This window comes from Adiantum capillus-veneris, chromosome 7 (assembly GCF_014529385.1).
Source record: "Adiantum capillus-veneris isolate H3 chromosome 7, ASM1452938v2, whole genome shotgun sequence".
Taxonomy (NCBI): domain Eukaryota; kingdom Viridiplantae; phylum Streptophyta; class Polypodiopsida; order Polypodiales; family Pteridaceae; genus Adiantum; species Adiantum capillus-veneris.
The window spans coordinates 28,251,553-28,275,385 of record NC_140937.1 but is presented as its reverse complement, the minus strand read 5'-3'; the positions used below and the strand labels follow the sequence as shown (position 1 = coordinate 28,275,385).

General features: G+C 47.0%; 1 protein-coding gene across 3 annotated transcripts in view; it reads left to right on the top strand.

Moving 5' to 3' along the window:
• The window catches only part of LOC147453609 (protein ZINC INDUCED FACILITATOR-LIKE 1-like), a 70,590-nt gene that overhangs the window by 37,317 nt on the left and 9,440 nt on the right, over positions 1-23,833 (top strand). For all 3 annotated transcript variants that reach the window (XM_086515753.1, XM_086515754.1, XM_086515755.1), the window contains 5 exons: positions 10,473-10,694; positions 10,780-10,867; positions 10,986-11,071; positions 11,275-11,382; positions 12,975-13,019. In XM_086515753.1, the coding sequence (XP_086371879.1) occupies positions 10,473-10,694; positions 10,780-10,867; positions 10,986-11,071; positions 11,275-11,382; positions 12,975-13,019 (549 nt within the window). The remainder of the gene's footprint in view (positions 1-10,472; positions 10,695-10,779; positions 10,868-10,985; positions 11,072-11,274; positions 11,383-12,974; positions 13,020-23,833) is intronic.

Sequence of the window (23,833 nt, the reverse complement as noted above, 5' to 3'; positions counted from 1 at the left end):
AAACGGTCCCGAATCTCATAGTACACTGTGCAATGACATGTAATGTAGCTCTGTCTCTGGCTCTAGCTGGCATAAACGGCATATCTTGTTGTCTGCTGGTATCCCTCTAAATCTACCAGTCTCAATCTCCAGCTGATGTGAGGATGTGCGTATCTGACCAATGGCACACCGCAAACCATGAGACATGTGTATCCATGGCTGGGTCGAATCACAAACCCATCTCCTGTGAGGTGGAGAAGATACTCTCTATAGAAATTCATCTTCGTGCCCAACTCCGGTGGCGGCTCTATCCATGTCCTCCTGGTATCCAACTGGATCAGGTCCTGACGAATGAGTCTAGTAATCTCCACCCGTGTAAGAGACATCGAGGGTGTCTGAAGAGAGTATTGGAAAGGGGGCAGCCTGTCCATGGTGAAGCCATGCATCTGAAAATCTTGGCCTACAGAAGGTCCCCATATCTGCACCGCATACAACATAGCTGAGGTTACTAAAGTATCAAAGATCCATAACTTTGTCCGAGGTTCCTGGAACTGAACCTGTGAACACATCCTCTCCAAGCCTCTCAAGGCCGTATAAGCTCTAGTCAATCTAGTCTCTGCTGCTCTCCCCAAAGAAAACCTCGGCCCAGTGAAGACAACCCCAAGGTAAGTGTATGCATCTGTATACTCTACAATCTCCTGATCATATGTGAAAGTTGGTGTTGATCTCCTGATCCACTGTGGTGTGGTGTTAAACACCATAACCTTGGTTTTACCAAGGTTTACAGACAACCCACTATCCTCTGCCAAAATTTGTAATGCATCCAACTGTGGCTGCATGAGAGAGAAGAAGAATAAGAAGAAGAAGAAGAAGAAGAAGAAGAGAATTTTAACGTCGTAGGAAACTATCCCAAGAGACCTTAAAGATCTATCCGACGAGGAGAGTTGAACTCAAGATCTATTATTCAAGAGGGAAATGGCATAACCAATCTACCACACTTGGGTGATAGAAAGGTTATACTATTTCCCTCTTCTTATTAGCGCACACACACACCCACACACACCCAAGAAGAAGATAATTTTAACGTCGTAGGAAACTATCCCAAGAGACCTTAAAGATCTATCCGACGAGAGAGAGAGAGAGAGAGAGAGAGAGAGAGAGAGAGAGAGAGAGAGAGAGAGAGAGAGAGAGAGAGAGAGAGAGAGAGAGAGAGAGAGAGAGAGAGAGAGAGAGAGAGAGAGAGAGAGAGAGAGAGAGAGAGAGAGAGAGAGAGAGAGAGAGAGAGAGAGAGAGAGAGAGAGAGGAGAAATGAAATGAAATGTTATATTAACGTCTTCAAAAGGCCAAAGTGACCTATGAGACCAGAAAGTTACAATGCGGTGTATCTGATACAAAGTCAGATTAACAAAATATATGATAAAAATATTAAGCTAGGTTAACAAGATATAAATACTGCGGAATCCTAAACTAAGCTGATAGGTGTGAAAGGTGAAAGGCGTGAAATGTGTGAACTGAGCAATACAATGTGTAGACAATATGGGAGGGAAGTAGAGATCCATCTTCATCTGCACTCTTGAGGATGAGAAAGTATGGCTTGAATCCTTTGCTGTAACCTCCTTCGAAACTGTGTAGCTCCTCTTCTCCATCGGGGTCGTCTAGATCTCCCTAGCTCCAATGCTTGGTCTATGAGAATGCCAGTAGTGCGGGCAGACCTCTCCACTGTTGGCTGCTCCTCTGTCTGTTCTTCTGGGTGTACAATATCTAGTGGAAAGAAATCTGTGATCTGTCTCTGGGGTTGTCTCTCTTCAGCTCTCCTCAGTAAAGTTCCTCTATGCCTGTGTAACTCAATTAGATATAGCCCAAGACATCTCTGATCCTCATAACTCATGACCCTAGATAGAGGCCCAAAACCTTCTCTGAATAGACAATGAAAACGGCCTCGTATCTCATAGTACACTGTGCAATGACATTTGTAATGTACCTCTGTCTCTGACTCTAGATGGCATAAGCGGCATATCCTGCTATCTGCTGGTGTCCCTCTGAATCTGCTAGTCTCAATCTCGAGCTGATGTGAGGACATGCGTATCTGGCCAATGGCACAACGCAAACCATGAGAAAGATGCGTGCCCATATAGCTAGGTCGAATCACAAACCCATCCTCCTTGAGGTGGAGAAGATGCTCTCTATAGAAAGCCATCTTTGTGCCCAACTCCTGTATCGGCTCTATCCATGTCCTCTTCGTGTCCAGCTGGATCAGATCCTGACGAATGAGTCTATTAATCTCTACCCGCTTCAAAGACCTCAAGGGTGCTTGTAGAGAGTATTGAAAAGGAGGCAACCTGTCCATGGTGAAACCATGTGTCTGAAACCATGATGCCATCTGTGCATACCAGCATGATGTATCCCCATTCGGAGCTAATTGTCTGGAGGACTCTAGAGCCACCCTGGCATATCTGTCTCTGGTAGTATCCCACGGACTGTGTACAAAGGAGACTGATCTGGTAAGCGCCTCAATCTCCATAGGGGGGGCAGCTAATTCCGCTCGAATGATATCATGCGGTACGGAAGCCTTGGCTCTAATCAGCCGAGAGATCATAGATACCAGGGGCTTCTCCATACGCCTCCAACCATCCTGGCCTACAGAAGGTCCCCAAACCTGCACCCCATATAACATAGTAGAGGCAACCAAAGTATCAAAGAGCCATAACTTTGTCCTAGGTTCTTGGAACTGAACGTGTGAACACATCCTCTCCATTCCTCCCAGAGCCGCACCAGCTCTAGTTAGTCTAGTCTCTGCTGCTCTTCTCAAAGAAAATCTCGGCCCAGTAAAGACTACCCCCAAGTAAGTGTATGCATCTGTATACTCCACAATCTCCTGACCATATTTGAAAGTAGGTACTGATCTCCTGACCCATTGCAGTGTGGTGTTAAACACCATAACCTTGGTTTTACTTAGGTTTACATACAATCCACTATCCTCTGCAAAACTGCGTAGTGCATCCAAATGTCGTTGCATACCTTCTGGTGAGTCAGATATCAGCACAATATCATCAGCATATAGCAACAATGGGATCCACGTCCTTGCCAGCTGGGCACCCCTATCACCCTCTCTGTCAATGTAATCAGACACCTCATCAACATACATACCAAATAGAGTGGGAGACAATGGGCAGCCCTGTTTCACTCCAATAGTAGAGTGAACTAAATCAAATACCCCTTCCGGAGTGCGTACATGTCCCATCACTGATCTGTACAAAGCCATAATCCCCCAAATCACCTCTATGGGCACTCCCATCTCCTGTAGTCTGCGCATCAATCGAGCTCTTGGTACCATGTCAAATGCTTTGCGAAAATCCACAAAGCTACAATAGATCCGTCTCCCATGTGCTCTGCCCTCCTCAATGATGGTCCTGAGTGTCAGAATATGATCAAGAGTGGAGAAACCCCTCCTGAAGCCGGCCTGACCCTTTGCTCGTACACCCTCGTCCTCTGCCCAATTACTCAAGTGTTGCTCCAGAATAGATGCGTACAACAGTACCAATGTGTGTCCAACCATAATATCCTGCTATCTGCTGGTATCCCTCTGAAACTTCCAGTCTCAATCTCGAGCTGATGTGAGGATGTGCGTATCTGGCCAATGGCACAACGCAAGCCATGAGAAAACCCATCCTCTGTGAGGTGGAGAAGATGCTCTCTATAGAAAGCCATCTTCGTGCCCAACTCTTGTACCGGCTCTATCCTTGTCCTCCTCGTGTCCAACTTGATCAGATCCCGACGAATGACTCGAGTAATATCCACCCGTGTCAGAGACATCAAGGGTGCCTGTAGAGAGTACTGAAAAGGAGGCAGCCTGTCCATGGTGAAGCCATGTGTCTGAAACCATGATGTCATCTGTGCATACCAGCATGATGTATCCCCCTGTAGAGCTAGCTGTCCCCCCTATGGATTGAGGCGCTTACCAGATCAGTCTCCTTTGTACACAGCCTATGGGATACTACCACAGACAGATATGCCAGGCTGGCCCTAGATATCATGTGGTACGGACGCCTTGGCTCTAATCAGCCGAGAGATCATAGATACCAAGGGCCTCTCCATACGTCTCTAACCATCCTGGCCTACAGAAGATCCCCAAATCTACAAAGCTACAATAAATCCGTCTCTCATGTGACTTGCCCTCCAAATGCTTTGCGGAAATCTACAAAGCTACAATAAATCCGTCTCCCATGTGACTTGCCCTCCTCAATGATGGCTCTGAGTGTCAAAATATGATCAAGAGTGGAGAAACCCCTCCTGAAACTGGCCTGACCCTTTGCCCGTACCCCCTCATCCTCTGCCCAAATACTCAAGCGTTGCTCAAGAATGGATGCATACAACTGTGCCAATGTGTGTCCAACCATAATAGTGCGGTAGTTCCCAGGCTCTGTAGGATCCCCTGCCTTGAAGATAGGCACAATAGTAGACAACCTCCAAGTCTCAGGTAACCCCTCACACATGGCACGATTGAATAACACTGCAAGAATCTCCATTAGCATATCCCTAGCATGTATAAAGTTCTCCGCTACCGTCATGATCATATGCCCTTCGTGTCCTCATCCTGTCAATGGCCCTCTGTACCATCCCAATGGTAAAGAAGGTGCTTGTAGCTGGGCATGGCTCTGTAGGGTCTGGAAGGGGTTCCTGTCCAGGAACCGTATATAACGATGTCGCATATTGGTCCCACACATCAGGTAAAGTAATCACTGGGGGAGGGGAGTGCTCATGAAAGAGTCGCCATGCCTCTCCTGAATCCCTACTCAAGAACATCTGATATAATTCTCGTTCCATATGAGCCAAGTAAGCTCGCTTCTTCCGTCGCACAATGCACCGGGAAGCAATCCGAGACTGTTTGTAAGTGATGACTCTTAAAAGAAGATCCCTTTGAAGCTGGGCTCTCATCTCTCTGCACTCCTCATCATACCAACTATTTTGGGGCATGCTCCCAGAATGTGGTCTCCTGCCCGCGGCTGGGTGTGTGGGTATGCCACTGATGCAGCACCATGCAGTGTCTCAGTCAGTAAAGTGGTGCACTCCTCCACTGAGAGGCCTGTACCAGCTGTGCCAGCTGTGCCTTTCCATAGACGGTCCTAGATCTCCTCTGTATAAACAAAATCAGTCTCTGGTGTAAATGTATAACGAGTGTGTGACCTGCCTCCTGATGTCTGGGTTGTACTATACTGGAATGAAACAGATAGTGTCGCCCACTGGCCTTGCTCCCACTGTGAAATCTTGAATGCAAGGGATAAAGCTCGGCTGTGTCATAACATAGTCTACTGTACTGGCCCCATCTCTGTGTTGAAAACATGTGAAGCTGGTTGCTCCAGGAATTCGTTGTAAGCCATTAGATACGGCTAACCCATGTGTAGTCGTCATCTCTCTAAGGTATCTCCCATACTCCGTTTGCTCTCTATCATGTGAGCGTCTGTCAAGCCCCATCTCCCCCACATCCAGCTCTCTAAGCATCTCATCTGAAGTGTCGTAGAAGACTGTCTGAGAGTTGCCCGTTCGGGCATTGAAGTCCCCTAGGAGGATGATATCACCATCCCTAGAAAACTCCCTATATCATCGTCCAATATAGAGAAAGGCGACTGTCCTTTGGATGCAGCATATATTGACGTACTGGGTGGGAAGTAACATATGGCGCGAGAGAGATATGAAATGTTATATTAACGTCTTCAAAAGGCCAAAGTGACCTATGAGACCAGAAAGTTACAATGTGGTGGATCTGATACAAAGTCAGAGTAACAAGAGTAACAAGATGACAGAATGACAAAATGACAAAATAAAATACTATGGAATTCGAAACTGCTAGGTGTGAACTAAGTAGCTAAACAGCTAGCTGGGATAGCTAGATCACAGGAGATCCAGCATCGGTCGCTAGCGGATCTCATCAATCTCTCCCATGGTTAGTAGTCTGACTGGGCGTCGTGCATGTCGAGCCAAAGTGATCCGAATCCTCTGATGCAGCCTCCGTCGATGTTGTGTAGTCCTCCGCAGTCGTGGGCATCTGGATCTCCCCAGCTCAGTCGCTCGGTCGATCAGTGTGCCTCTGGTGTAAGGCGACGAGCTCTGCTGTGGTAGTAACTCCTTCGGGTGTTTTGTGGCAGCTCTAAAGAAGTCCGTGATCGGTCTCTGAGACTGGCTAGTCTCTCCTCTCATCAGGCTCTCTCTTTGTCTCCGCAGCTCGAGCAAAAACAAACCCAGGCATCTGTGATCCTCGTACCGCATGACTCTAGAGAACGGTCCAAAGCTCTCTCTGAACAAGCAATGGAGCGGCCTTGTGTCTCGTAGTAGACGGGGCAGTGGCATGTGTAGTGCAACTCTGTCTCAGGCTCGATGTCACACTGGGGGCATGTCTAGGCCTCTGTTGGTACTCCGCTGTATCTCCCAGTCTTGATCCGTAGCTGGTGTGAAGATGTGCGTATCTGGCCAATAGCACATTGTATCCCATGAGACAAGTGGGTGTCCATGTATCTGGGCCTCGTCACAAAACCATCCTCCGTAAGTTGGAGGAGATGCTCTCTGTAGAAAGCCATCTTCGTGCCCAACTTGTAGAAAGCCATCTTCGTGCCCAGCTCCTGTGCTGGCTGTATCCATGTCCTCTTGGTGTCTAGCTGAGTCAAGTCCTGGCGAATGAGCTTGGTGATCTCGGACTGTGTAAGAGTCAGAGAGGGCGCATCCAGTGAGTACTGGAAGGGAGGGAATCTGTCTATGTTGAACCCATGCGCCTGAAACCATGATATCATCTCCCCATACAAGCATGCTGTATCTCCCTGCATGGCCAATTGTCGAGAGGACTCAAGTGCAAGGCGTGCATATGTGTCTCTGGGAAGTTCCCACATGCGGTGTATGAAGGAGACAGATCTTGTGAGCACCTCAACCACTAGGGGGAGCTTCAACAAAGAGACAGATAACATTTTGGTGTCAAGTTCGCGTGCACAGAGGGGGTGGTTGGTTATTGCAAGCAAGGGGGGAGCTTGGTGTGGCAGGCTGCTTGTGTGTGGACATGTACTGACTCTCTCTCTGGATATTTGGCAGAGCAGACTGGGTGTCCCGCAGTGGGCTGTGGTAGTGCATATACCCGCAATCGGGTTGTGGTTATTAATTCTCCGCCCGAGCCAGAGCGTCGAGCTATACCCGCATCGCCAATGGAGGCCATGAGCGCTTCGCCAGTGGAGGCCATGATCGTTTCGCCAGTATGTAAGCCCCATACGAAGGCAACCTTTGTGCTTACAAACAAGCGGATAACACAAATGGAAAGGGAGATGAAAGAATGGAAAGCAGAGACGGAGGGATGGTGGAAAGAGAAGGCCAACCTTCTTCAAATGTTTCTCAATGAAGGTGCGCAATGGAAGAAGGAGAAAGAGGACTTGCACGCAGAGCTACAAGCACTTAAGGCGGATTCACAAGCACTTAGATAAGAGGTCATAGCCCTCAAGCGAGAGCTTGCGGATAGAGTAAGTAGTGGACCGGAAGAAGGGGAATTCCAGCCCTCGGTGATAGAGGAGATCAAGGTCATCAAGGAGCAGGTACGGATGATCACAGAGGAGGAGAAACAGAAGGTGGTAAAGACGTCTTCGTGGATGGATGTGATCACGAAGACGCAGAAGAAGGCGGATGAGGTCGAGAAATGGATAGAAGTCGCTAAGAAAGGGAAAGGGAAAGAAACCACATCCGTCCCCACTCCTACAATCATCAACATGACTCTAGAAGAAGAGCAGCGAAGGAAAACTAGAGCCTTGCATATAAGAATAACCTGTCTAAAACACCGAGATGATGTGGAAAGAGAAGTCTAAGAACTTCTCCGCATGATGAGTAGTGAGGCTACTCATACAAAGGCATGGAGGGTAGGGAAGAAGACACAAGGCAATGGGGAGACTTCAAAAGGGAGAGCTTTAATCATCCGTTTCCCATCCATGGAGGCAAGAAGGACTTCTTGAAGAAGCGCCCTACACTAAAGAAAACGGGTATATTCCTTGGAGATGACCTCACTCTCACACAGCTTGCGCATATGAGAGAGGTAATGCCAGAGATTCAAGCGGCAAGGGAGAAGGGAAAGATGGCCTTCTACAAAGATGGCCGGGTGGTGATTGTAGAGCGGCACTCCACATGACGGTGCGAGACCCATGGGACCACACTCAAAGTTGCCACCTGGAATTGTAATGGATCTATGCACCTTGATGTGGGTGCTTTTGAGGATAGTTTTACGGGAAGAGACATCGTCTTCTACTCTGAGACACATCAGGCCCCAGGGCAATCTATGCCTCACATTAGTGGATATAGATGGGAGACAGCCTGTAGACAGGAGACACGATTAGAGCACAGAGGGCGGGGCTCAGGAGGAGTGGCAGTGTTATTCAGGGAGCAGTTGCAGCCATTGATACATGTAGCCCGCAGGGATGAGCAAGCTAGGTACATGTGGGTGAGATTGAGAGCAGAGACAGGCAGATATCTTTACATTGCTATTTGCTACTTTCCCCGCGTACGTCAGTTTATGCACCACCCAGAGGACAGTCCCCCTTCTCTATTTTGGATGATGACATATGGGAGTTCTCTAGAGATGGTGACATCATCATTCTAGGGGATTTCAATGCTAGGACTGCCTATCGTCAGACAGTATTTTATGATACTTCAGAGGAGATGCTGAGAGAGTTGGATGTTGCAGAGACGGGCCTATCTAGACTATCACAGGATGGAGAACACACTGATTATGGACGACACTTGATAGACATGGGGACTGCACATGGATTGGCCATCTTGAATGGCCTACAGAGATTTCCCGCTGCGGGGGATTTTACATGCTTTCCACACAGACATGGGGCCAGCACAGTGGATTATGTCATGGCACAGCCGAGCCTCATCTCTAGTATCCAGGATCTCACGGTTGGACCCAGACCTGTTGGTGTGACAGTGGACCATGCTCTTGTGTTGTTGACTATCTCTTTTCAGTTTAGTGTAGCACACAGGCTACGGGCAGCAGCCCCTACTCGCTACACCTTCACGCAGGAGACGGACTCTGTATACATAGATGGGATCTACAGACGCCTATGCATAGAGGAGCCAGGGAGAGTCTTTTAAGGCTGACTGGAACACAAATCAAGTGCATTTTATTTTTACATTCCACTCGGAGCATAGTACGGCTCAAATGTATTTGAAATGGATATCAGATGTTTGAAATAGTTTGAAAAAAAACGAATTGAAAAGTGAGTTTGAAACTTGAACCAACTTCAAAAGGGGCTCTGTTCGTTTTCATCTCAATGCTCAATGCTATAATGTGATGAAAAATCTTCTTTTCTCGGGAATCCTCTTTGGTAACTTTAGACTTGAAGCTACAGAATGCCTTTAAAATGCTAAAAAATGAGGGTTGCATTGATTTGGTTCAAAGGTCCGAATCAAACTTATTTTGTACTTTCAAACTCCTTTGTGTTTGACGTTCGATTAGCATTTAAAAATACGATGTTGTGGAGAGCCGCAAAGCTGTGGTGCTTTGGCTCTAAAACAGAAAACACACCTTACAACAGAAGGTTTGAATAGCAGAGGTGTCGAGAAATTCTAATCACTGTAGTTCTTTCGAGTCCCACGTACTGAAAGGTTGCTGAGGGGTGGTGCTCTGAAGAAATCTTTCATTTGGCTCAAAATGGGTCCTCTTGCTACTGTGTGTTGAAGGTTGTAATAATTTCATGTCTCTGTCTACTTAAGTGTAGCAAGAAACCAATTCATTTCTGATCAGTGTAATCCATCACCCTTGCCAGAGGTCCAAAGCCATGAAGCCCTCTCTGAAAAAGCAATGAAATCTTCCCCGTGTCTCATTATACATTGGGCACTGACATATGTAGTTCTCCTCTTATCTCTGGTGGTATGTCGCATAATTACCTCACCATGCTACGTCACATGCGACCTGTAGGCTGGTGCTCTCCTTTCTTCGGTCTACAGAGTCCGGCCTGGATGATTAGTGCTCAATTTAGACCCTTGTTGCCAGATTGGAAACATATATCACAGACAAGTTTTGTCTAGAAACACTATATTCTGGCCAGTATCTTCACTCTCTATGAGGTTGTATAGCGGTCCAACAGTCAGGACAACTCCTAGCTGATTTCTTCGATTTCAAGAATGCTTAGGAATGGATTGAGTAGATGGTCCTATGCGAAAAAGGGGATTCTTGGAGCGATGGATTGCATATACTAATACTTGCAACCCCCTATTGGGCAATGATAACATTAGTAAGGATCTTGTAGTCTAATATTTGTATGCATTATGGATACTATCTTGTAAATGGTACCATCAAAATATAAACTGAACGTTTCTTCATAGGTAGATTTTGGGCTTTTCCTGATCTTATCACAAATCCGAGCAATTCTTTATTGTCCTCTCAGTTGCATGTTTTTCACATCATTCCTTTAGGGCCAGATTTTCATCTGATTTTGAGTTGAAAACTTACAATTTGTTTTCTGGAGCAGGAAAGTATACACAAGCATCCAAAGATTGACCTCCAAAGGTCAGAGGAGACATCTGTGGGCAAGGGCAACTCCATAAATAATAAACAAGGCAATACCCATGCTATTGTAACAGTCAAAGGGGAGGATTCAACATCGAAGAAAAGAACTTGGAAGAATTGGGGAGTGGTGTCTGCAATTGCTATTTATTTCCTGTGGGGATTGCATGATATGGCATATTCAGAGGTAGTTTCTCGGCTTCTAGTGCATGAGATATTACCGCTTAGGCATAACAGGATATGGCTCACCAATTGAGGATTGTGGCTACTAGATTTTTTCTTTATGGGCTGTGAGCCCAAAAAAGTATGGAGGGCTAGGCTTCACCACATCTGATGTCGGTACAGTTTTGGCAGTCTCAGGTTCGTACATTGACTGCCTTGGTGTAAGTACATATAAAGAGGTGTACGACTGGAATTTGGGTGTCAGTCAGTTTGTTGACGTTATCAATACCAACTTACTTGGGTGCTTGTTTCAAAGGAGCTGTGCTTCTTGTTTTTCAGCTTCTTGCATATGCTCCATTGGCCAATAGGTTTGGGGCCATCCGAATTATTCGTGTTGCAGCTGTAAGTAATTCTTTTTGCTAATTTACCTCAAGTTATTGGACATCCATCTTCTGAAATTGCTTGCCTGTGTTGGAAGCACTGAGTGCTGTATGTTAGATTCACTTAAGAGTCAGAGTGTAGAGGTGTCTTCTGTAATGACAGGAACGGTGGCTTGCAAAGCCCCAGAAATTTTCTCAATCTCTTTTATTTTGATCTTTTTTCAGGTCGTAACACTGCTTCTGATTGCATTGTTTCCCTTGATAGCAAAGACTAGTGGTGTCACTTTGTGGAGTGTACTCATCCCTGCAAATGTGGTCAAGAGTATACTATCTGTGAGTGACTATTTCTTCAATTCCTTGTTTCATATTTCAGTTGAGCTAGTTCTGCACTGTGATAACGCTTTCCACTATACCTTTAAATGTGGCCCTTCTAATAAAAAATCTCAAGGATTTTGTTGCTTTGTTTTGTTCCGTGGCATTGCCTTAGGAAGGTGTGTTTGTTTGTATGCATCAATCCTGTACGTGAGGGCACCTGATAGTTGACCATTTTCAACATGTCGGGTTCTGAATCACCATGCAGGACCCTCTTCTTGTGACTTACCAATTTCTCTGGCACACATGCCAATTGCCACCGCCCTGCCACAGATCACAAGCACCTTCCCAAGGTCACGCCTCTTGGCTCCCAAAAACATCCTCGTGCTTGCGTCCAGATATGAAGGGAGCAGTAAAGGCTACAGTTGCACGCGGTGTTGCAATTTTGGGAGCATTTAAGAGATAGTGTGCAGATTTACGGTTTCAAGAGCCACTGACAAAATTACGTCTGTATGGTATGCTAGCTACACCTGCCATGCTCTATGGTGCAGAAATTTAGGAGCCTTATTCTTGTGGCTTTACATTGTGAAAGATGCTAACAATGTGCCTCATACGTCTGCCACCAATGCTTAACCGGTTTTGTATCACCACAAAATTCAAAAGGCGACCAAAGGGAATAGAGGTTTTGTAGTATCCTCCAAAATAATGTCCATCTAGATGACCTTGTCTTAAGAGGCTAGCAATGTAACCAAGCTCTCTGGAAAATATGTAACAAGGACCAAAGAAGGGACATTTTGTGCCTTCATGATCTTGGTTAGCAGACCATGCATCAGTTGATAAGCAAAGATAAGGGGCCATTTTTTCCAACAATGCAATTTGGAACTATGCTTCTCAAAAAAACCTTATGAAATTCGCGTGCAGTGCAACTGATTCTCTCATTTGATATTCCCTTGCATTTGTGTCGGAAACCATTTTGCTGCATCATTTGCACTCGGCATTTCCCTTCAAGCAGAACAGCACAGGTGGAATTCTTTTGTGAGAAGCAACAACTGAATGTCAATAGTGCACTGATGTGTCAAAACACAAACGTTCTTGTAGTGAGAATCCACATGTTTTTCACATTGTAATGTTGATCTTCCTTGTGATCACAATCAATTACCTACTTGTGATGATCTTGAAGATGAAGGTTATGGCAAAAACAATGAAACATGCTGAACAAAATCTTAGAAAACATCGTACAACTATAGCTATGTTTTTGTAATCGGGAAGTCTAGACTTTGTCATCAGACATCCATATCATATTCTCATTGTGTTATTTGTGTCCTATAATGACATTTGAATCTTTGTCCAGGGTGCTTTTCTGCCTCAGCATGTCTTAGTTTTTGGGTAGTTTTCTAGTAGTTGTCCTTTCAGCTTTGCTTCAAGGAACACTACTCCTGCTTACAATTGTTCTTGTCATGGTGTCTTGTGATAATTTTCGAAGTTTGCATAACCCTACAAACTGTTTTGAAAGCTACCAAATATTTGATGTGGTTGAAAGTAAATGAACGTTAGCAAATGCTTGATATCATTGAAAGGACATATACTTATTCAGTTTTTTTTTTTTTTGGCAGTCATGCGTAATCACAGGAAACTTCATTTTAATAAACAATTCTGTGGTAAGTTTGTGCTTCCCTATACGTTGTGATGCTTTACATAGAATGCCTTTCATTGATTTTATAGGAAACCCAGTATACTCTTTTAACTTGTGCTTATGAATAGTATGTTACGTATCATGATGGCTCCTATATATGTCTTGCCTCTAATCCGTACTAAAGTTTTGACTTATCTCATCTACATATTCAATACGTGTATGCTATGTATTATGATGGCTCCTATATATGTCTTGCCTCTAATCCATATTAAAGTTTTGACTTATCTCATTTACATATTCGAAACGTGCTTACCCACACACCCAACCTGAGCAGAGCCGTCGATCGGGGAGCATGCCTCAGAACAGCTGGTATGACGAGGAGTGCTGCCAGACTAGAGCCAGACTCCAGAGGGAGGTGTTGTTGGGGAACGTCACTCACAGACAGTCACAAATTGACTTCCGACGCCTGGTGCGGGGAAAGAAGAGGGATTTTTTGGCTCGACTCGAGCGGGATCTATATCAGCTATTCTTGAGTCAGGACTCGCGTGAGGCGTGGCGGCTCTTTCATGAGCCGTCCCCCCCCCCCCCCGGCTATTTCCTCCACAGAGACATGGGGTCAGTACGCATCATATTTGTACACAGTACCTGGACAACCGCCCCTCCCCAACCCCCCCGATCCATGCCCACATGCATGTGGCTTTTTCACCGCTGAGATGGTGAAGAAAGCTATTGACAGGATGAAGATTGGGAGAGCATATGATCATGATGGCCTAGTCGCAGAGCATTTCATGCATGCCAAAGACCTACTAGCAGAGCTCCTAGCAGTTATGTTTAACCGGGCCATGTGTGAGGGCCTACCGGACACTTGGAGCCTGTCTACGATCGTACCGATCTTCAAATCAGGAGACCCCATGGAGCCTGGGAATTATCGCACTATTATGATTGGGCACACACTGGCACGGTTGTATGCATCCATTCTTGAGCAACAGCTGAGTAGATGGGCAGAGAGGGAAGGAATACGTGCAACTGGGCAGGCAGGATTCAGGAGAGGCTTCTCCACTCTTGACCATATCCTAACACTCAGGGCCATCATCGAGGAAGGCAGATCTCATAGGAGACGGATTTATTGTAGCTTTGTGGACTTCCGCAAACTTTCGACATGGTACCCAGAGCTAGACTGATGCGCAGATTACAGGAAATGGGAGTACCCACAGAACTCATTTGGGGAATCATGGCATTGTATAGATCAGTAGTAGGGCATGTACGCACCCCGGAGGGACTTTCTACACCGGTTCACTCCACTATTGGGGTGAAGCAGGGCTGCCCGCTCTCTCCTACCCTTTTCGGTATGTATGTGGATGAGGTTTCTGACTACATTGATAGCGATGGGGATAAAGGTGCTCAGTTGGCAGGGACATGGATTCCACTTTTGTTATATGCTGATTACATAGTGTTGATCTCCGAATCCCCTGAGGGAATGCAACGTCAGTTGGATGCTTTGCACACGTTTACACACGAAAGTGGTTTGTTTGTCAACCTGGGTAAAACCAAGGTTATGGTGTTTAACACCACCCCACAGTGGATCAGGAGGTCAGCACCTACATTCACATACGGCCAGGAGACTGTGGAGTACACAGACGCTTACACTTACCTTGGAGTGGTTTTTAGCGGACCTACATTCTCACTCAGAAGAGCAGCAGAGACCAGACTTACTAGAGCCCACGCAGCATTGGGTAGATTGGAGAGGATGTGTTCGCTAGTTCAGTTTCAGGAGCCCCGGACGAAGCTCTGGCTCTTTGACACCTTGGTGGCTTCAGCATTGCTCTATGGAACAGAGATATGGGGACCTTCACTGGATCGCCACGGGAGGCCGGGTCGCTCAGACGGATGGGGGAAGATGGAGAAACCTCTCGTCTCTGTGATCTCGCGGCTCATTAGAGTCAAGGCATCAGTACCACGTGCCATTATCCGAGCAGAGCTAGCGGCCCCCCCACTTGTGGTGGAGGCGCTCACCAGATCGGTATCCTTCATAAACCGCACATGGGAACTTCCTAGAGACAGATATGCTCGCATAGCACTTGAATCCTCTCGACAATTAGCCATACAAGGAGATACAACATGCTGGTATGGGGAGATGACATCATGGTTTCGGGCACATGGGTTCAGCATAGACAGGCTGCCACCATTCCATTACTCACTGGATGCACCATCTCTCACTCTTACACAGTCAGAGATCACCAAGCTCATCCGCCAAGACCTAACCCAACTGGACACCAGGAGGACATGGATACAACCAGCACAGGAGTTGGGCACGAAGATGGCTTTCTACAGAGACCACCTTCTCTAGCTTACGGAAGATGGTTTTGTGGCGAGACCCAGATACATGGATACCCACTTGTCTCATGGGATACGATGTGCTATTGGCCAGTTACGCACATCTTCTCACCAGTTGTGGATTGAGATTGGGAGGTACAGCGGAGTACCAGCAGAGGACAGGACATGCCCCTTGTGTAACACGGAACCTGAGACAGAGCTACACTATACATGCCGCTGCCCCGTCTACTACGAGATACGAGGTCGCTTCCACTGCCTGTTCATAGAGGGTTTTGGACCACTCTCAAGAGTCATGGGATACGAAGATCAGAGATGTTTGGGTTTGTTCTTACTCGAGCTGTGCAGACACAGAGATAGCTTGATGAATGGCGAGGCTAGCCAGTCTCAAAGACGGATCACAGACTTCTTCAAAGCAGACACGGGACGGCCGCAAGAGCCACTCCCACAATAGAGCTCCCCCTCGTCTCACACGAGAGGCACACTGATTGACCGAGCGATTGAACTAGGTAAATCCAGGCGCCCACGACTACGAAGAACTGCACAGCATCGACGGGTTCTACGACAAAAAATTCGGAGCACGCTGGCCAGGCATGCACGACGCCCGGTCAGACTACTAACCATGGAGGAAATTGATGAGATTCGCCAACGACCGATGCTAGATCTCTTGTGATTCAGCCATCCCAACAAGCCACCCAAATTTTCCCGCTTAGTCTTATGCTGGCTCACATGGACCAACTTAGGCCCCCATAGTAGATATCTTTGTTTTGTACTGTTATTACGCTATTTTGTTACTCTGACTTTGTATCAGATCCACCACTTTGTAACTTTCGGGTCTCATAGGTCATTATGGCCTTTTGCAGACGTTAATATAACATTTCATTTCATTTCATTTCTCTCTCTCTCTCTCTCTCTCTCTCTCTCTCTCTCTCTCTCTCTCTCTCTCACACACACACACACACACACACACACACACACACACACACACTTTTTTTTGTAAATCAATTTGATTTATCTATCTGTGGGAAACCTCAAAGAGAGGAAAACCCACCAAAAAGATGTACAAGGAAAGAAACACAACAGTGTTCGGCTGTACAAAATATCTAAAAGCATTTATAAGAAAGCTGATGTATCTCTGCCGTGATATCACCAACTTCCAAGGCGAACCGCAAAGACTGCCGAAGGGAAATCTTGAAAAAAGGTAGGGGATCTGTATGAATGCGATGGAACATATAGCCATTACGCTGTCGTCACAGGCTCTAGTACGCCCAGAACCTGACCCACAAGAAGAAGGCTGCAAAGCACTGCAACGTCGGCGAGAAGATACCAAAAACCCAAAACCCAAAACCGCTAATGGAAGACCGTCGTGGGAAAACGTAGCCGCATACACGTAGATACCCGGCGAAGGAAGTCTCGAGTGACACAGCAATCCCACAAGAGGTGACAAACATCCTCCTCGGCAGATAAGCAACGGACACATGATGAATGGCGGATACGGCGCATCCTAAGAAAGGTACCCACTGGGAGCACACCAAGTAAACACCGCCAAAGAAACAAACGCTCTTTCAACGGCAAATTGCTTTCCCATATTGTAAATATAATCCTGCGCCACCAAATATCTGATTTATGCATGTGCCAAATAGCGTTGCAATGATCAACAATCCATGGACGAGGCAGAAGAAGAGCATATGCCCGGCCGGCAGAAAGATCTCGAAAAGGCGTTTCCCCAAGCTTCCAATCAGACATGCGATCACCATCAGCCAAAGGTGAAACAGGCAAGAAACCTGTCAACATTTGCTGTAATTCTCTCCAAAACTGGCGATAATGCATGCCCAATCCAAAGCGGCGAGTGGCAAATGGAAACTCGAAAGTGAAACCAGCTGCATCCACCACATCCTCAACCACTCGAATGCCACGGCAGGAGAGGAAATACGCCTGGCGAGGCGAGCGGTCAACCAAAGTAAGAGAAAAAGCCGGACTCCAATGAAGGCTCTCCGCACGAAGTGAGTTTCCTTCCCTCCGAGCATTCCATGAGATAAAAATCGTAACCTGTTTCCATGCAGAAAGCAAGGTGGAAGAAAGTGGGCATCCAGGAATATGACCATCCATCTTACCAAATATTGCCTCTGTCACAAATGCGGGCACCACGTGCCAATAGAAAAGAACAGGCTGAACAACTTTAAGCACTTCAAATAACAACTGAACTGAAATGGAGAGAGAGACGACACGCGACACGAAGTGGCGGAATTCCACCCCAGAGAGTATTGGCCCCAAACCTTGGCGCCCCTTTCGGTATTTCTTCATATTGCATCAACACAGTACAAGCCGGTACTCCAAACTCTGCACCTTCGTACTGAAGCATGCCAGAGAATGAGCCCTAGCCTCATATTTAAAGGCCCTTGGCCTGAAAAGCAGTTTACATGAAAAGCTTTCAAACTCAAAAGCTTCTGGTCCAAAAAGCAGTTTACATGAAAAACTTTCAAACTCAAAAGCTTTTGGTCCAAAAAGCAATGCCAAAAGCTGCCAGCGCAATTTACGGAAATCCGTACAGCCTGCCACGTCATCATGTCAGCGCAATTTTCGGAATTTGTCTGTTGCCTTAGGGTTAGGGTTAGGGTTAGGGTTTTTGGCAGAAATTAGGGTTGCAGGTTTTAGGGTTAGGGTTTCCAGAATTAGGGTTTCAGCAGTTAGGGTTTTTGGCAGAAATTAGGGTTTGCAGGTTTAGGGTTAGGGTTTCCAGAATAGGGTTTCAGCAGTTAGGGTTTCTGGCAGAAATTAGGGTTTGCAGGTTTTAGGGTTAGGGTTTCCAGAATTAGGGTTTCAGCAATTAGGGTTACCACGTCCTCACTTTGTGACACTTCTTCTACTGCTTCTTAGGGTTTAGGCCCCTCGGCCGGCATCTGTAAGTTGGCTCCATTCTTTAGGCTTTGACACGTCAGCAGTTTGTTACAGCCTCCCACATGGATGATTGCCAGTGACCAAATGAGGATGTAACCACATGCTAACTCAAGTGTGCAAACATAAGAGTCCAAGGCTGAGATTGTTGCACAAGCGTAGGCAAAAGCATAGCCTTCCTAGCAATGACATGCCTACGCAGGTCCAAAATATTCAAACCACCAAATCGCTTTGGTGTACAAAGTTTTGCCATCGATATCAGACGCAAACCTTTTTTGTGAGCACGCGTTCGCCACAAATGAGACAAAATGGCCGACATGAGGGAGTCAAGACAAAGAAGGGGCCAATGCAACAATGGCAAAAAGAACTGAACATATGCCATGAGGATACTCTGAACAATTCGCAGGCGAACATGTAGCGGCCAGGTAGAAAGCTTCCAGTAATGCAATTTAACATTTAAGCGATTCATAACCCAATCCACTTTCTGCATGTGAGTAACATTCCATCCAATTGGATAACCCAAATGCATAGTGATTACATTTGGAAGAACAATCTCTCCTGGCCACAACAGAGCATGCCAATCACAAGAACGAAGCGGCAAAAGCTTTGATTTATGGAAATTGACTTTAAGACCAGCCGCAATCGCAAACAATTCCAAAGCGTTCATAATCTCTTGAACATCGTTTTGCTGATTGCGGGGCATAAACAATGAGTCATCTGCACAAGCCTGCCCAATAAAAGTATGACCCGATGGTAGCTGCGCAGAGGTCAAGTGATCCAGATACATCAACAAAGGATGAGAGGCAATTGCATACAGCAAAGCACTAATAGGGCAACCGTGCCTAACCGAACAACCAAGCGGCCACGATTCTGTCAATTCTCCGTCTAGGATTCCCGAAGACGTACTACAATCATACAAGAAATAAACCACATTGGCCAACTTAGGACCAAATCCTAGACATCTCATTGTGGCAGCAATGAAGTCCTAGTGCACAGTGTCAAAGGCCTTTTCAATATCAACTTGCATGACCAGCACATCTTGTTGCGTATACTTAGCATACTCCATGCCAATCATAAGATTGGCCAAATTGTCCATGATTTGACGACGAGGAATGAAACCATATTGAGCCTAATGAAGTCCTATAAACAAATAGTCCTTGATGCGGTGGACCGACATTTTAGCCAAAATCTTGTATATCACCGGCATCAAAGTTATGGGCCGCCAATGAGAGAACTGCTCGCAAAGCGCTTGCTTGGGCAACAACTTAAGTAAGCCGTCTTTCCATGAAATTGGTAGAGCCTATTTTTCCCATACCACATTAATCATGAAGATCAGGGGTTGTTTAAGAGCATCCCAAAATGAGAGGAAAAATTCCATAGTAAGTCCGTCCAAACCAGGAGATCTCCATCGGCCCAATGCAAGCAAGGCACTATGCAATTCTGAGAGAGAAAAAGGAACCTCCAGCCATTGTGCCTCCTGCGAAGACAGGATCAGACGAACATAAGAAAACAACAATTCACGCGCTCGACAAGCTGCCGAAGAAGGCAAACACCTTACGATAATGTGAAACCATAATCTTAGCAAGTTCCCGCTTCGAAGAAGTCCAAGCACCCAAGGGAAGCATAAGTTATAACCCGTTTAATCAACTGTGAGACTCTTGAATGATGCAAATGCTTAAAAAATTTCTTCGAAGCACAACCTTTATTCATAAAAGCCTGTTGACGTGCACGCGTCTGCCACTTAGCAATCTTCCTCTTATCATTTTTCTGAATACACACTTTAGCTTCACATAACTCCGTCATTTCAAAGTCAGACAGTGGGCATAAATCAGCCAACTGTTGTAGTCGTCGACTAACCTGTTTCGCATCAACGACATTCTCTCGAATACGCTGCATATGCTGCCTACCATAGCCAGAAATCACACTTTGTACTCTCATGACAAAACGAGAGGAGGAAGTACCTACCACTTTTGAGGAGGAAGTACCTACCACTTTGTCCAGGATAGGCTTAGCGATTGGGACTGTCCGGAGACACCTCGCACGGCAGCCTCAGTAGCTGCCAAGGCGGCCGGCATTCCCTCTGTACGTGTTTTGGTTAGGGACACCCACACTCTGATTTCTTTACCTACGACTTTACCCGTTTTCTCAGCGACCCCTCACCATACCTTGAGGCAGCCTGCTTCAGAGTTCATGTACTGTTCATTGCAGCTAGGGGGATAGAGGCCTTGGACTCGGCGGTTGGCTTCGCTTTTCCCCTCTGCGGCAGGGACCAGGCTGAGTGGACTATAGACTCAGTGATGGAGTGGCTGCAGACACAGGCCCTAGAGTTCTCTCACCACATGGGAGACCTAGGAGTTACAGACATGCTTCAGACAATTTGACCATTGGCCAAGTTTGTTGTGACACCTCCAAACGCAGCAGGATGTAGACACATTTTGGTTCACTTTTTTGCTGACACGCAGAGCTCGCCATGCTATGTACACATACATGAGGACTCTTGGACAGAGGAGGTTGCTTTACGCACGACTCGGTCTACTTGGGCTTGGATTGGACACTCTTTGCAGTCACGCCTATCTCGAGGACGCTCGGATGCGCATTACTCCCCATCCAAGGTTGCCTCGAAGATAGCATGGTTAGCTGCTGCGGTAGCATCAGTTCTCTCTCGCTCCCCATGAGGATTGTCTCATGGAATGTACAGGGACTAGGTTGGCCCCAGTTTCAACATCAGAGGGGCCGACCGCGTTAGGAGCTTCAACAATGCCTCGTGGGAGGAGAGATTGACCTGCTTATGCTACAGAAGCATCATCTGTGTGAGAGCCGCATTAGACGCTGTGGTCAGCTTTTGCGTGGACGGTATGAGACTTTTTGGTCAACTGCTTTTAGACCTGGAGGCATCCAGGGCGGGGTATGTATGACTATTGCGGATTCTTTGCAGCATGCCATTCTGGGCAAAGGGGTTATTGTGCCAGGCAGGGCTTAGTGGATCACTATGCAGGTTCAGGGTTGTCTTGTGGGCTTCCTGAACATCTATGCGCCCAATGTGGCGAGTACACGTGCAGAGTTTTGGTCTCATATTGTTGAGTCTCTGCCGTAGGCAGAGCAATGGTGCATAGGGGGTGACTTCAACATGTTGGAGGAACCCTCTGACAGGATTGGTGGTAGCCATACTACTGTGCATGGAGTTGACTTGGGTGGGACAATAGGCATTCTGGCAGGGACCTCCTTTTCGGACTATGCTTCAGTGATCCTTACAGTGACTGATAGACAGAGGAGGGGGAGCACGATGCTTCGCATCCCAGAGAGGGTCATGCTGGACTCAGCGCTTAGAGAGCGAGTGGAGGCTCTTTGGACAGAGAGCTTAGACATGCAGGATTCTCCTTCTGACAGAGTGGCCTCAGGACTTGCTCAGCTTAGTCGACTCTTTCTCTAGGAGTCTTCGGCTCGCTTGGCTGCAGCGAGAGAGGAGGAGCAGCATCTCCGACGGGACGTTGCTTCCCTGCAGAGGATGCAGGAGCAAGCATCCAAACAGTCCTTGGTTGGAGGAGCAGTTATAGCAGGCTTGCCAGGAGCTCGTCAGCACAGAGGAGAGGTGCCATGAGTTTGCTTTCCATCGACAGGCATCTCAATGGACCCAAGTGGGTGACTGAGTGACAGGAGCTTTCTCTGAGGCAGTGGGACCTCGTCATTCGCATGCCAAGGTCAATCAGTTGAAAAGCCCGATGGGTCAGTTGCTTCAGAGCTAGAGGACATGCGTGCAGTTGTTGCCACTGATTACTACCGTGATCTACTGTCTGCAGAGCCTCAGTCAGAGCGTCAGGATGCATGCAGAGAGCAGGTGTGGACACAAATGCCTTGTCTTGTCACTGAGGAGATGCGCCAGAGGATTGAGCTGCCTCTTCAGCTAGAGGAGCTACACACGGCTCTTAGTGCACTCCCACGTGGTAGCTGTCCAGGTGAGGATGGCTTGACTCCCAGTTTTTTCTTGGAGTACTGGGACTTGCTTGGCTCAGATCTTTGTAGTGCTTTTCAGTACATCTTGCACATAGGAGAGATGCCTGACAGCATGAGTGAGGGCCTCATCTACCTCATTCCCAAGGAGGGTGGCTCCTTGGATGAGATTTGACAGTGGCGTCCCATCATCATCCTCAACTTAGCCTACAAAATTCTTGCCAGGGCTCTGAGTTTGAGGATTCAGCCACTTCTAGAGAGCATTATACACGGGACTCAGACAGGTCTTGTCAAGGAGCGTAGTATCTGTCACACGGGGACGTGGCAACTGTTAACTATGTCACGAGGACGTGGCAACTGCTAACTTTAGTTGTTTGTTTCTTTCCAATGGGTTTTGTTTTATTTTTGAGACCCTCTTCTTGAAGTAGCAAACGGTCTGACATTGTATGGCCAATGTGAACGGTAGTTTCACGCGCAGATGGGTAGTGGTCGACACTGGAATTCGTATGGTAAGAGGATGTCTAGGCTCAGAGCAAGATCATATAGGTCCCCCCGTCGCACTTAGCAAGTTGGTGGATACTAGGAAGTGAACTCAATAAAGGCCTAAAGTCAAGGTGTGACTACCAACAGAAAGTATCCGACAGTTGGGCTGCATTGCACTTTTGGATGCGGTCCCAATGAGGATAGACCACAGGGAGCCCAACGGAATCATTCCTTAAAATTTAGGGCAGTGCTATTTTGGGCCGTGAATTGTGTTCGCGTCATTACCTCCGGTATGACTAGGGGAACATTTTACAACTCTGCCGCGAAGTCAACTGGGTGACCAGTCGGGAGATTTTTAAGCGGCGAACCCGAAACGGGAAAATGCTTGTAAATGCGCCAAGTGTCAATTTTTCATGCACTTTCCTCCTACAGAAAAAAAGGCGCTGATTTTTAAGCTGGGAAGAGGCCTCATTTGCTCTCTGTCTCACAGTTTAAGAGCTATGGAGTGCTTCCTTTCCCCCTTATGTACAGTGCGATGCTAGGAGTGATGCCCTGCACGCTACGCACTGCTCTCTCTCTCTCTCCCCTACAAGCAGTATGTTATGCCCCACTAGTGGGCTTTTCATTTGACCAATGTACAGTTATGTGGGTTCATGCGCGATTGCCGAGGCAAGAGCCTCTTGCACAGGTACTTGATTAGCTAGCGGCTAATCCCCCGTAGGTACATGTGAATTCGGAGAGGTTTCACGTGAGAAATCTCGTCCGATTCAAAGGGTAAGTAGCCCTACAGGCTACAAGTGCGGGAGCTCGAGGTCTTGCTACAGATGCGACCGGCACGCGAAATGGAGCCCAAAACAGGGAATTACAGCCTGCTGTGTATCTTTGCAGGTTTAGGGTTTCGGCCCTAAACGGACCCTAATACCCCCAGGAGGTTCGGGGACGCGAGGGGACCGCTGTACAGGTGAACTGACGCATTTTCGGGGCAGAAAACAGAGAATTCAGCGTGCTGCAGATTCTCGCCAGGTTTTGCAAAGTGTCCGTATGCGTCAGGAAAGTCATTTATTGCATGGGGATACTGACTTTGAAGCGTCCTAGTACAGTTATGTTGCCGAAATCGGGCCAGAACAGGTGTTTCCTCGCCTTGATTGTGCGGGGCAGCTCGTAGGAGATCACAGGTTTTAT